The sequence below is a fragment of the Saimiri boliviensis genome, chromosome 4, assembly GCF_048565385.1.
Source record: "Saimiri boliviensis isolate mSaiBol1 chromosome 4, mSaiBol1.pri, whole genome shotgun sequence".
NCBI classification, from domain to species: Eukaryota; Metazoa; Chordata; class Mammalia; order Primates; family Cebidae; genus Saimiri; species Saimiri boliviensis.
In genome coordinates, this window is record NC_133452.1 from 141,847,468 (window position 1) to 141,862,413 (window position 14,946).

Sequence of the window (14,946 nt, forward strand, 5' to 3'; positions counted from 1 at the left end):
CTTTATATGGTTACTGTGAAATTTACATCTCTGTGTATTTGTGTATATGTATATATGTAAAACTCTGCATAGTTTCTGAACTTAGAAAATGCTTAATAAAGACCTTATTATCATTGTTATCAAGGTACTATCATCAGGATGGCCTCAATTGCTTTTTCCTCCATAATATCAAAACAGTGCGCAGCTGTACTGCACCATGCTGTATACATGCACACATGCTGGGGGGTGCCAAAAGGGAAGTCTCCAGCCAAGATTCACTGCAACTACTAGATGTCAAACTCTTACACTCCAAGGCTGTATATCATTCTTTCTAGAAAGAAGTAAGGGAATGGCATAATGAGATACAAGACACAATCATACAAGCTCCAAGCTCGGAGGCCAGCCCAATGGGGAGCAAATGACCAAGAATGGGGGCCCCTGGGGCCTCCCAGCAAGCACTTCCCGAGAAGTGAGGGTAGTCACATGCCCCCACCCTAACACAAAGGAGCCAATGCTATTTACCAAAGAGGAGAAATCACATTTTCCTTCACATTCTGCTCCATGTCAGAGTCCTTGTGTATCCCGGTAGCCTTGCACGCTTAGAAAGCAATGCCAGTTTGACAAATTAAACTGATGTCAGGGAAGAAATAGTGGAAAACTCTAAGTCCCATGGGAACTTAGCAAAATTTATTTTCTATTTAAAACTGACATGGATGGGGAAATTTAAATGAGCTAGAACTAAACAGCCCTTAATTCCGAATGCTGCCCCCAACCCTGAAAATCTGACTTTGGTTTGGAGGGAGTTCTGAGCCTTTTCCCAGAACTGACACAAAGCAAATAACAAGCAAGACATGCTTTAAAAGGCAGAGGTTAGAAAGGACACAAGCACCTTTCAGCCAGCGAAGAGGGCAGCCAGAACCAACTCTCTGGGTGGGTACAAAGCACTTTTTTTTTTACACAAGAATCATCAAAAGCCCCGTGGAAGGAAAAACAAAAAGAAAATAACAGCCCTTAATCAGAGACCCATAATTTTCCGGTCTCTGCGTTCTGTGCAGGAGGTGCAGAGGCCCTCTGAGCTGCACTCTGTCACCTGGGAACACTGCCCCAAAGAGGAGGTCCTGCAGCTTCTCCCAAGAGCATCTCACCCCAGCTGCAACCTTCCCTGCCTCCTCAGGCTCCTTGATGTTGGTTTCTACTGGGATAGAGGTCTTAGCTTTGGAAACACCCAGGACTAGATTTTAGTGGCTCACACCTGTAATCCCAGCACTTTGGGAGGCCGGGGTGGGAGAACTGCTTGAGCTGGAAGTTCAAGACCAGCCTGAGCAACATCATGAGACCTCATCTCTACAAGAAATTTAAAAAGTAATCAGGTGTAGCGGTGCCTGCCTGTGGTCTCTGATACTCAGGAGGCTGCGCCGGGAAGATTCTTTGAGCCCAGGAGGTTGAGATTACAGTTGGCTATGACCGTACCACTGCACTCCAGCCTGGGCAACAGAGCAAGACCCTGACTTCTAAAATAAAATAAAATGATAAAACCCAAAAAACTAAAAACACTCAGAAGGCCCCTGAGTCTGACTTCACCACACCAGCAACGCCCTGCTTCCAAAGTCTGGGCCAGTGGGAGCTGTAAACGTCATGAAGAGAGGACTCATCTTCCCGCCATGGAGTTGAGCTGGACAGGCTGTTGCAACCCAGGAAGTAACCTGACATGACACACCCCCCGCCCCCACCCGTCTCAGGGCACCTGGTTCCTACAGGCCTGGATGCCAGACTCGGAAGGTTGTTCACCATGCAGAGAGAATGCTTCTTCAGAGGGACCACGAGCTCCCATCATAAAATGTGTAAAACAAGGCATTGCCGGTCGTTTCGCCCCAAGTATTTGCTGGGTCTTACATGGATTTTGGACCAGCAATTGGAATGTGGTTCCTGAACTGCGTTTTTCCCAGAAGAGCCATTTGAAAATACAATAAAAAATAAACACTGTGTTATTCAAAGTCATGCCCTTCCTCAAGAAGGCATTCACATCCATCCTGGGAGCACACATTCTCACACCAGCCACATCGCAGACATGAATGGCCAACTGCCCCTCCAGAGGGCAGGCAGTGAAACCTTATGGCAGAACGTGGCAAACGACAGGGCCAAGCCTACAGCTGTGTCATGGGTAATGAGCAGTGTCATGAGTTAATATTTAACAATATGAACAAAATGTTTATAGGTGTTTTTAGGAATTAATACCAGGAAGGGAAAGGGAGAGGTTGCATATAGATAAGATAAATCTTGAAAATGACTACCACTATTCTATTTCTTCAGTGGCTTTTTCTTACCAATTAATGAAGCATTCTGTGAGTGATGGATACTCAGGTAGTTGGATAGAAGAGCCCGAGGATGATCTGTCCCAGAGGATTTTTTCTAGAGTTTATTGCCCTCTCCTACCCCTGAAGTGGTTAAGATTTCTAAAATGTAATGTATGATTGCATGCATTTATTTATTTACTTATTTTTGAGACAGAGTTTCGCTCTTGTTGCCCAGAGCGAAATTTCGGCACAATTTCGGCTCACTGCTACCTCCACCTCCCAGGTTCAAGCAATTCTCCTGCCTCAGCCTCCCAAGCAGCTAGAATTACAGGCATACACCACACACCTGGCTAATTTTTTGTGTGTAGTAGAGATGAGTTATCACTATGTTGGTCAGGCTGGCTCAAACTCCTGACCTCAAGTAACCCACCGCCTCAGCCTCCCAAAGTGCTGGGATTACAGACTGAGCCACTGTGCCTGGAAATACATTTTAAAAGCTCTGAATGGATGCTATAAGAGAGGTAATTTATTAAGCTGGCCACTGGAAAAACAATTATGAAGCAGATTCTTGCCCCCACCTACCGATTATTCTGCAATTCAACCCTAAGCTACTAGACAGCCACAGTCCAAAGTTCCCAAGCTTGCTTCGAGCCTGGAGAATCCCTCACACGAGTGGGCCTCGTGGAAGAGGAAAGGACTGATGATCTCAGCGCAACACTGGTGCATGCAGTGGGATGGCGGCCATCATGTCACAAACACGCAAATGCCCACCAACGTTTCCCTGGAACTTTGTGGTTTTACAGATGACAATCACGTTCATCCTATCAGCCACCTGCCCAATCTTTCCTAGGTGAGGAAACTGACTTTGAGTAGTCAGCTACCATGTTCAAGGTCACAGCTGGCAAGTGGGGGGCTTGGGTTCCAATCCAAGTCTGGATTCCACCCAAGCATCTTCTCAAGTACTTCCATGTGATCACACACATGTGTGTGCACTTGAGTGTGTGTTGATGAGAAAGAGAGTGGGTATACAGCACATCTTCACACACTGCCTTTCAGTATGGATAGTGAAACATCAGAACAAAACTGCATCTCTAACTCAACTCACTTGTATTAAATATGTCTGAATATCCAGTTATTGAGTCATGGGAATATCATGTTTCAGGTGACTTTAAGCTAAAATAGCTATTACCAACTTGCCTTCCAATTCAGGTTTTTTCTACTCAATAATAATGAACATCTACCACTCTAAAAAAAAAATCCAATTTCTTGCACAACAATGAAAATATATCACTAAATTGTGCACAATCAAAAATGGATGAAATGGGTCAGGTGCGGTGGCTCGTGCCAGTAATCCTAGCACTTTGAGATCAGGAGTTTGAAACCGGCCTGGCCAACTTGGCAAAAACTGTCTCTACTAAAAATACGAAAATTAGCTGGGTGTGGTGGCACCTGTAGTCCCAGTCACTTGGAAGGCTGAGGCAGGGGTATCGCCTGAACCTGGAAGATAGAGGTTGCAGTGAGCTGAGACTGTGCCACTGCACTCCAGCCTCGGCAAGAGTGAGGTTCCATCTCAAAAAAAAAAAAAAAAAAAAGGCTGAAATGGTAAACTGTATGTAATGTCCTATGCCAACTATTTTAGAAACAAAATTACTTTTTTTTTTTTTTTAACTATAGTAAAAAGAAGAGTAACTTTGTTTCTAAAATACTTGGCATAGGACTAAGGCAGCGCTTCTCTGGGGCATATGCAAATTAAAACCTATGATTGAAATAATTCACATTACATTAATCACTACATGGAATTAAAGTTGCTCTTGCCACCCTTGCCTCTGACCTACTGGGCAATCTTCGCTATGCCTAAAGGACATTTTTGAATGTCCTACATTACTTGACTCTGCCCTCAGCCTCTTCCTTGGCTCCCCGGTAACCAGCCTGGTCTGACTTTGCCGTGACCACACAGCCAGTTTCTCCCCATCCCCCTCCACTGGCTCTTCTACCTCCATCCATTTGTTGCTCAACTACAGAGCCTCTGGGTGAGCTCAGTTCTGGTAGCCTTTAGTTACTACCTTCATGTTGAGGACACAGGGGCCTTGCTCCCAAACTTTTGAATAACAAATCTAGCAAATCCATCCTCTCAGATGCCCTAAGGCTCCACCAGCTTACAATGTCTGAAATGGAAGTCATCATCTTCCCATGTCAGACTCATGGGAAGAAGGGAATAGTCAGTAGCTTCAAACTCTACAGGATTTGGAATCAGGATAGAATGCTTGGGCTGAGTCCCTTGCCTTGCCATTCAGTGAAAAATCCCCTCTCTCCAGGTATCCAGGCCAGGCCCCTGGCCCTCATTCACCCTTGTCCCCACTCTTCAGTCACTGAAGCTGCGATCTACCTCCTCAGAGTCTCCTGCTCCATGACCACAGCCCTCATTTGGGCTCTTCTCCTTCTTCGCTGCACTACCACAGCAGCCTCCCAGCTCCTAGCTTGGCCTTCTTTTCCTCCTTGGCCTGCTCACACTGTAGCCTGAGATGTTACTCTAAAACATTCATTTAAAGACTTCTCTTTCTCAGTTGAGATTCTTCCGTGGCCTGGCACTACCCTAAGGTCATAGAAAACAGGTCTGTGTGTATTGTTCCATCCTCCTTCCCTGGCTGTGTTGTTCATGGTTTAAATTCCAGCCAACCACAGTCACCCACACTACCCAGAGTGCACTAGGCTCCAGCTGACACCAATCACCCATACTACCCAGAGTGCACTAGACTCCAGCTGACACCAATCACCCACACTACCCAGAGTGCACTAGACTCCAGCTAACCCCAATCACCCACACTACCCAGAGTGCACTAGACTCCAGCTAACCCCAATCACCCACAATACCCAGAGTGCACTAGGCCCCAGCCAATTCTAATCATCCACACTACCCAGCAGACACCAATCACCCACACTACCCAGAGTGCACTAGGCTCCAGCTGACACCAATCACCCACACTACCCAGAGTGCACTAGACTCCAGCTAACACCAATCACCCACACTACCCAGAGTGCACTAGACTCCAGCTAACCCCAATCACCCACACTACCCAGAGTGCACTAGGCCCCAGCCAACCCCAATCACTCACACTACCCAGAGTACACTAGACTCCAGTCAACCCCAATAACCAACACCACACAGTGTACTAGGCCCAGACAACCCCAATCACCCACACTACCCAGAGTGCACTAGGCCCCAGACAACCCCAATAACCCACAATATGCAGAGTGCACTAGGTTCCAGCTAAGCCCCAATCATGCACACTGCCCAGAGTGCATTAGGCTCTGGCTAACACCAATCATCCATGTTACCCAGAGTGCACTAGGCCCCAGCTAAGCCCCAATCACTCCACTTCCCAGGGTGCACTAGGCTCTTCCAGGATCTGAGTGCCCACTGCAAATAGCAAACACCTGTTCCCCCGACCCCACAGAACTCACAGCTCAGGGGTCTCTTCTGGTATCCAGAGTCCCAGCAGGGTGTGTCCCTGCCTCTTCACTCACTAAACTCTGAGTGTGCTAGAGGGCAGGAACATGTGTCTGCCTCTATGTCCTCAATACTCAACAATGGCGAGGGTTTAGTATGTAATCAAGGAACCAACTTTCCATCTCCTGGCACTCGGCAGGTCCTCACCTCCTCCACATTCATGGAGCAAATAAACAAAGGAAAAAGCAGACTTGTGCTTCCATGCAGGTCACAAAAAACTAAAATTTAAACTCTGTAACACAGCCTATCTGGCAGGATGCGCTGATTTGAGAAACAGTTGTTGACAACAAACTTTCATGGCTCTGCACCATTTAAGTTATATTTCTCTCTGTGCTCTCAGCCAAGAGTCTGTCTTTTCACTAACAGCAAGTCTTGGCAAATCAGTAATGATTTTGCTTCCCACCAGATACGTCCAAATGTTTTCAAGAGGTCTTGTGTGTGCGCACGTGTGTGTGTGTGTGATTTTTTTTTTAAACTGCTTTCAAGGTGACTGATTTATTTCCTTTTTTAATTTGCTTTTAAGAGCAAACACAAAACACAACCAAGTCAGCCCAATATTGCTCTCTCACATTCCTGAACACTTTTCTGGTCAGCTTTTAGCTTCAGGTCCCATCCTGTCTGTCCAGGTGTGAAAAAAAATCCCAGGGTGTGTCATAGGATTCCAGCCAGCAAACATGTGGTAAGAGAGACGAATGGAGCAAGCAAGAAAGGATTTTCCAGCAGGGGCCAGCAAGGGCCCGGTTGCTGACATGAGGGCAGGGTCTGGAACCCTGGGGAAAAGGAAGCTGTTAACCATTAATCTTACCCTATCACAGCACCTCCTCCCAGATCACCTTTGTAGCAGCACAGATGGAAGTCCAACAACTCTAGTTACTAGTGTGGACTTGAGACGGGCACTGCTGGGGGGATAAGAGGAAGCACCCTCGGTTTCACTGCCCCTACTCCTACCCCAAGAAATCTTCAACACTGAAGGAGGCTAATGGTTAAGCTAAGAATTCAAAAGCCATAGAATTCTCAAACTGGAATTTACATTGGAGCTCACAGTTTTCCATTTGTTTTGCTTTCCATTCATTTTCTCCATGCGTTACTCCAGGAAGGGATCGCACAGCTACACAAAACACGGTTTAAAATCTCATCTTCTTACTTTATAGAGAGGGAGACAGAAGCTCAGAGAGATCTTGCCATCCATCACGGTCACTGTCGGTCAACTGTGGAGTCCACAGTCCAGCTCAGATCTCCTGATTTCCAGATCCTTTCACTTCCCCTTTTAGAGCAGTGAACAGCTTTGTTTCAAGTGAAGCACAGACGCACTACTACAATTCCAGTCTGGAAAAATCCTAGTCCGTAAGGTTCTGATGCACAGTTTAAGAACAACCTTCCCTAGGTGGAAAAACATCCAAACACTCTAATTTTAAAATACCCAGATGTCTCTGAATATTTGCTAGTATTTTCCTCTGATCTGGGCATAGACCTACCTTCACCAAATTCAAAACACCAAAAGATACATGCACTGGAAAGCCTATCTGTACATTTAGGCAATAGCTACATGTTTCCTTGCACAGACTTCTGGACAGACTGGGCAGATGGGTCTCAGTGATGCCACTGGCCACTTATTCTTTCTCTGCTCTCATATTTCCATTTTTAATATGCAGGTGACATGATATATCCTTACATGCCCTAGAGACATCTGTATTTTTTTTTCCAGAGAAAGGTCTACAGAAAGAAAAGTCCAAGTTTTGGCTAACATGTAAGGAGAGAGAGAGACAGAAAGGTCTGAGTACATTTTTGTTTGAAGGACTGGCACAACTTCGAGAAAAATCAGTCTTCAGTGGCATGTGTGGCTCCCTGCTGGATAGCTCACCCCTCCAGGCTCCGACCCATGACCAGTGGACCTACTACCTAACTGGCCAGCACAGCATCCTCGCCTTCCCAGGGTTGGAACTCCCTCACCAGGCACTTCTATTCTTACTTACCCGGCCGTGAGGCCAGAAGCTCTGTCTGCTCAGAGGTGGAGCAGGGAAGACAGTGGGGTACACAGCAAATACCCTGTTACTTTTTGCTTAGAAATTTACTCCTTTGCTTTGCGCAGTTTGTCCGCAGGGTTAGTAATGTGTTTCCAGTGAAGAAAATGACCCATGGAGAGATCTCAATCTCCTCCGATATCCCAGTTGTGCCCATCTGAACCTTAGTAAAACCAAAATTCCTTTGAAGCTTAAAAAAAGGTTTTGTCAAAGGCCTTTGGTAAACTCTGACTCAATTCCTTGGTGGAAAAAGCCTTGTGAGTAGAGTCAGTCCCACTGGGAGAAGGGCTTTTGGCCCTGAGAACGTGCTGCTACTAGGAAGTCCCAGGTATCTGAAGATGGGGAAATGGGTGGAGAAAAAGAGACGACTGAGCACATATTCCTGTGAAACTTTCCCTTCACCCAAATGCAGAGCAAATGTTTGTTTCCCAGAAGCCCGCACAATAGTTGGAAGACATTTCTAGTTGATACTGGCAATCTCCATTCTCTTCAACACTTTGACATCTCACCCTATGGAGCCATTTGGTTCAGTCATTTTTTTTTTTTTAAACATATATAGCATAGTGCTGACGCTTAATGATCCTGTTGACTGAAATATGTTGCAAGGAATATTAGTTCAGAGAAATATCAAAGTGTAAAAATATATGGGATAGTGAGAAAGAAAAAGCCATCCAATACCAGCACATTAGAAATTACTCAATCACTTCTGTAAGTGTCTGCTGAAACCAATAGAGTCATGTGAAAAAGGGACCAGCACCCCACCCAGAGCAAACTCAAACTCTGAGTCTATTACCAGTTAAGTCAAGACTTGGCTTCTATTTTTGCAAAGTAATCAGTCACTGAGTCAGCTGTGAAATTTCTGGTTGTTCCTTGATCTTGTGTAACATTTATCCAGTCATTTAGGCCGTCTGGGTTTAAGGAGGGTTATTGGAGTAAAAACATCTTTGAGACTTTTTCAAGAAAATTGTTCCTTGTTAGGGTGAAAAAAAACCCTTCATTTGGCCATGGTAACTAAAGTTTGGTCTCTCTGTCAGCAAAAGATATTGTTCATTATTTCAAATTGGGAAATTGTAGTTGGGGGAGGTTGCTAGAAGTGGAGAGGGAAAGGGCAGAGATCGAGTGAGGACAGACATTTTTAAACAGTATTTTTTTACTTAAAAAATTCTCTCTCACAGGACGTATATATCCAACATCAAATCAAATTTAAAAAATCACCTCTCCTTGCCTCCATCTGAAGAAAGATACATCCTTCACAGTGCTATATTACCTTGTCTGTGATGTTATGGATCCTGGTTAGGAAAAGGATTCATACCACAACAAATCACATCCACCTATGCTGAGAAGTGACCATTTCTTTAGCCTGAAAATAAGACTGTATTTTCATAAATAAATAGGAAAATGTGATCCATTGTTTCTTTTCTTGGTCCATGCCCCTTGCCTTGCTAAGTCAGTTTTTCTCGACTGTGTATGTGTGTGTGTGTGATCCAGCCCAAGCGTATTTAGAAATTATTTCAGTGTCTCACAACGATCTCAGAGGCCACTACTGTGCCTGGGAGACCCATTGAGCTTGGCTTGTTCTCTCTTGCTCTTGCCAACGTGCAACTCTGCTTCCATGCAAACACACCTTGGGAAGACGCCAGTAATCTCTATTTTATGTACTAATTACACAACCATGTCTCCCTTTGGCGACCTGAAGGAAACAAACATGTAAAGTGCATTTAACTGGAATGTACCTTAAAAATCCAAAGCAGAGCCGGGCGCGGTGGCTCAAGCCTGTAATCCCAGCACTTTGGGAGGCCGAGGCGGGTGGATCACAAGGTCAAGAGATCGAGACCATCTTGGTCAACATGGTGAAACTCCGTCTCTACTAAAAATACAAAAAAAAAAATAGCTGGGCATGGTGGTGCGTGCCTGTAATCCCAGCTACTCTGGAGGCTGAGGCAGGAGAATTGCCTGAACCCAGGAGGCGGAGGTTGCGGTGAGCCGAGATCGTGCCATTGCACTCCAGCCTGGGTAACAAGAGCGAAACTCCGTCTCAAAAAAAAAAAAAAAAAAATCCAAAGCAGAAAAAAAAAAAAAAAACCTTCATCAGCCTTGCTAATAAAGCAGAAAACTTCCACAAGTCAGCAGCATTTCTCAAAATGAAGAGTCCACCTTCACGGCAAGCCACACAAGAAACTAAAACTGCAAAAATCATTACTTTCCCTACTTATATTGCCAAGCACCTGCAAGACTAAAAAAAGAATGCTATCCAGCTCTGTTCTAAGAAAGCACAGGCCTTTCCAGCAGATGCATTAAGTGAGATAAACACCTTATGGTTGGAGGGGGAGAAGAAGTTGAGACTATTACAAATATAACTTGCAAATGATCAATGCCCCAACATTTAAAACTTTTCTTAAGAGTCAAGAAGTACTTCAACCCTGTGACCTGGCTTATCAATAATTTTCTTCAAGCAAAACAAATTTCCAAGCATTACCTAATCATAAATACTACTTATGCATAAAATGCTAGCAAGTACATTGATTTGGATACTCAGGAACTGCTCTATTGATTGGGAGTTCCTCCCTTAACTTCTCGTCACCAGCCTCTGCCTTCACCCAAGACTGCCCTGTGTATAGAGACATGGGTCACCCCAACCGTATCCTACCCCCATCTCACCTGCCCTTTATTTCCTTTTTAAATTCTCCCTTTATTTCCTTTTGATTCTTCTCTAAAGGCTTTGCTCTTTTGCCGTCTCTCAACCAGCTCTCCCAAATTTTCATTGTTTAAATATTATCTCAACAAACTCTGAGTCATCATTCACATCCCTTTGGTTTAGCTTAGTTGTGTAACTTCAAATACTTAATTAGGTCTAACAGTGAATCAATCACTTGTTGATACCTGGAACATTTTCATTGCGTTGACATTTGTCATGCTGTTTATTTCATTTGTGGTCCCAATCTAAGAAAACATGACCATTTATTTATGCCCTGCTATACTGCAGAAAATACCTAAGGCTGCTTATACTAACAGCATACACACAAAAGAACACAAATTGTGCAGAAAGAAAAATGTGACAAAGCAGAAATTAAAGTAGGGAAGTTAAAATGAAACGAGAAGAGGGGTCAGAATTTAAAACTCGTGTTATCAGGCCCACACACAAATACTTACATCAGTGGTTGAAAAATGATGGCCCACTGGCCAAATCTGGCCCACCATCTGTTTCTGTAAATAAAGTTTTATTAGAACACAGCCACACCTGTTCATTTACATATTCTTTATGGCTGCTTTTAGGCTACAATGGCAGAGCTGAGTAGCTGTGACAGAGACAACATGACCTGCAAAGGCTGAAAAACTTCCTACATGAACAGAACTTATTTTAATGCCTGGGTTATGTGATTCTGTGCCTAGGAGACTGGAGCAAAGCAATCTCCTAGGATAAGTACATTCTTTGTATGGTTCTGAAGTAGAAGAGAACTTTCTGCTATAAAGAGCTCACTGTGTAATCTAATTTAAAAAGTCCTCAACATAATATCTTACAGTAAATATAGCAATTGGCTTCAGAGGTTAATGGCATGACGTCACAATGCAAGTCAGTAAAACAATTCTATTAGTATGTGAGGTGGAAACCATGCCATTCAGGCACAATTCACTCCTGGTCTGGCTTAATTCACCAATAGTTTCTCCAGATGGCAAATACTAGTTATACATGTAGCCCTTCCCTACCCTCCTTCCTTGACCCTGGCAGTCATGGCTAACAGATCAAGGTGTTCTATTTTGCTGAGCATCCAAGTGTCCTCAGAAGTCTTCTTCTAGTTCTCTGGCAGCTTCAGCCAGTCATTAGCAGTTGGCATACAAGATAAAACCAATACACCATCTTTGCGGTAAGGCAATTTTCCATGAACACTCTCTCGCCTGGGGGTAGTGAAACTGAGGTTATACTCTCTGCAGAACTCCTAAAGCACAGCTATTTCCTTTTGACCAAGTGCAGAGCTGTCCCCTTTTATGACCATCTATGTGGGAGGGCTGGATTGCCTTCCCCCTGTGAGAATGGAAGCCTGGCAAGGACAGCTGCCTGGAGCAAGGCTCCCAGCGTGCACCTGCGAATATGTGGGCCAAGGGGTGCCTGAGGGCAGGAACAGGAGGCTTCTCTAGAAAAGAGCTTAGACCTGTTCCTCTGCACAGACTGACAGGGGTCAGGGCCATAGACAATGGCACAGGCACTTTGCCTGGGGAGGTTCAAGCCCAACAGTCATGTTATTTATTCAAAGAAACAAAGTCCCCAAACGCCATCACCCAGGCCCACTCATCTTGTCAGGCATATCTTCCTAAAGAACTCCCCCAAGAGACAAGGGTTCTAAGATAAATGCAAATCAACTGGAAAAGGTGATTTTTAAGAAACTACAATTCAGTTAAACGTTGATGACATAACTGCCGACTATGGATCTAGAAGAATAGTACTCTTTTTCTGTGTCTGCTCCTTCCTGTGACAATAAAACTGTGTTCTGAATTGATTATATTTCTAGTGGAACAAAAATTTTAGCTATCTAAAAGAAGCCTTTAATATGCAAATTTAAGAGAATTAGAACTATTCTTATTTTGTCACAGTGGAAATTGCTACTTAATCTATACCCGACTCCTACGCATGTTGTCAAAGAGAAAGACAAAATATATCGTAAATCTTACAGTATTCCCAACAGATCTTTCCATAAAGTGACTAAAAAGTATGAAACCAGTAAATATGTGAAATATTCTTGCCTAAAACTCTCCTTCTCCTTATGGGTCTGTAGTTGTGTTCTAGGAAACACCAACTACAAGTAAATGAAACGTAACTACATTTAGCAGAGCTAATATGGCCAACAAACGAGAGATGAATGAAAGAAATGTCTCATCCTCCTAAAAAGAGCAAATACTACCAAATCTTGCCATTTACTTTTCCATTACCAATGCTTAGGATTCAGTTCCAGACCACTTAAGGTCACATCTGGGGACATGAAAATGTGGAAAATTTGGATTCTGTATGGATACCCAATTATGCATCAGATAGAAGCACACAGAATGTCAATGCAGAAAATTCTGGAGAAAAGCCAAAGCCTCTCCATATCAGGAAAGGGCTGATCGCCACTTCTCCAAGCAATTACGCAACCTCCTATGTCCTTTGATGTGCTCTGAGCCCGAGCTGGAGATCAGGATTGAGTGAAACATTGCGCAGCATCACCTGAAAAGCCTGTTTCACAACACTAGAGGCCTTTCGTGTTTGTTTCCAAAAAGCTGCCATCCCAAACAAGCAGCATGCCTAGTATCTTTCCCAGGACCCCCCAGGCAACAATACTTTTGCTAAATTCTTGCGAGACTAGTCATGAACGTTCTACTTACGTAATGCATACAAGGTGAGAATTATTCCAGCCAGGCAAAATCCTTCAAAGAACCTGAGTGTGCTGAACATTGTCACATTCACTGACAGTGCCACAGTCAGTCCAAAGATCAGAATGAAGATGATGGAAAACAGCAGCACAGGCCGCCGGCCGACCCTGCATACGGAGAGGGAAAAATGGTTAGGAATCGTTGTGAAACAAGACCGTGACACCAGATGCTGAAACCCAGTGTCCAGCAGGCACCCACTATGTGTTGAATGAGTACTGGGCAAAAAGTCCTGTGCCATCTCCACCCACTTCACTAGATCCTAGACTGTTAGGGGTAGAAAGGCAGATTTAGCCCAACTCTAATTCTTGAGATAAGGAAGCAGGGATCAACCAACTACAGGGTAAGAGAATTCAAACTTGAGCCCAATCCAGTTCCTGTTGCTGAGTCTATTTCTGAGTGTATAGTGATCTAATTCAAGGCAACAGGGACAAAATTAATAACTCTCCAAACAGGAACCTTGATACGCCCAGCATAAAGAGTCTTGAGAAATCGTTGACCTTTGGGATTGGATCAAAGGTCAACATGGTCACCAAGCCAAGCGGCTTTGTTTCCTCTCTCCGGGTGTTAACTAAGCCGGATAAATAATACCTGATCCTACATACAGCCTATCTGAGCGAGGGCCAAGCCATCTGCCAATTAGTTTCAGCTACATGACAAGAAGTGACTTTTAAGGGATTATACCCTAAGATAGTGTGAACTGTAAATGCCCCGTGACCACATAGTGAGCTGACAGTGTAGCCCCTCGGCTGGACTGAGGGGCAGGGAACCCAGGCTGCAATGTTTCCCTGGAAAGGGCCACAGATACACTAAATTCGTGGGTTCTGGAGCTGGCCCCCGTTTCAGATCAGTGACCACTAGGGGGCGATGTGCTGCTAGAGTGCCTGGGAGGACAGTAGAGAGTGGTCCACAAGAATCGGAAAGTCACCAGTTCCTGTGGCCCCTTGTTGACTTTCCATCTCTCCTTCATTAACTGATTAAAAATAAAGCGGCAACAAAAACTCTCCATCAAACACGATTGGCTTGGTCTAAAGGATAACTCAGAGAAATGGGGGCAGAGTGGATGCTGTCTGCCAGGATAAAAAATGTGGAGAAATCTAGATCTAGTGCCCCCAGTACCACAAACGGTAGCTGAGGGGCTTGAACTATCCTAGGCATGTTTATGACAAGGCATCTATATCCAAATAAAATGCCCAGAAAGAGCAAATACACAGAAAAAAAAGTACATTTGTGGTTGCTCAGGACTGGGGGGTGATGCTTCCATCATCCTTTGAGGGGATAGGAAGGTTTTAAATTCAGAATGTGGTGATGGCTGTACAGCTCTGCAAATATACTAAACTCACTGAATTGTGCACTTAAAATGGGTGGGTTTATGGGATACAAATTATCTGTCAATAAAACTGTTAAAAAAAAAAAAAGCAAGGCACGGCCTTCCCTTATGGAGACAGATGTAATTTTAAGAAAACACAGGGAAAGGAACAACAGGATGAAATTTTACTCAGAACTTTTGGTTCTAACCATTCCCATCAGTCACTCTGGTTTAGTGAAGCAAGCCAAGGCGAGGAGCTCAATGTAAGTCAATAAATCTCACCTAGAGATTTTAGCCAGTACTTTCCCTTGTCTGGTGTTGGGGTCAGGAAGCCCTTACTAGGAAAGATTGTGCAGCTGATTTTGTCCAAATCTAACGCATTTACAAAAATAAGTTTAAAATACAGCCTTAGTCATTCTCCTAAAATGAAGGAAA

At 44.2% G+C, this 14,946-nt stretch overlaps 1 protein-coding gene across 4 annotated transcripts in view; it reads right to left on the bottom strand.

Moving 5' to 3' along the window:
- The window catches only part of SLC22A23 (solute carrier family 22 member 23), a 192,890-nt gene that overhangs the window by 132,327 nt on the left and 45,617 nt on the right, over positions 1-14,946 (bottom strand). For all 4 annotated transcript variants that reach the window (XM_039462679.2, XM_010338125.3, XM_074398393.1 and 1 more), the window contains exon 3: positions 13,158-13,312. In XM_039462679.2, coding sequence (XP_039318613.1) covers positions 13,158-13,312 — 155 coding nt within the window. The remainder of the gene's footprint in view (positions 1-13,157; positions 13,313-14,946) is intronic.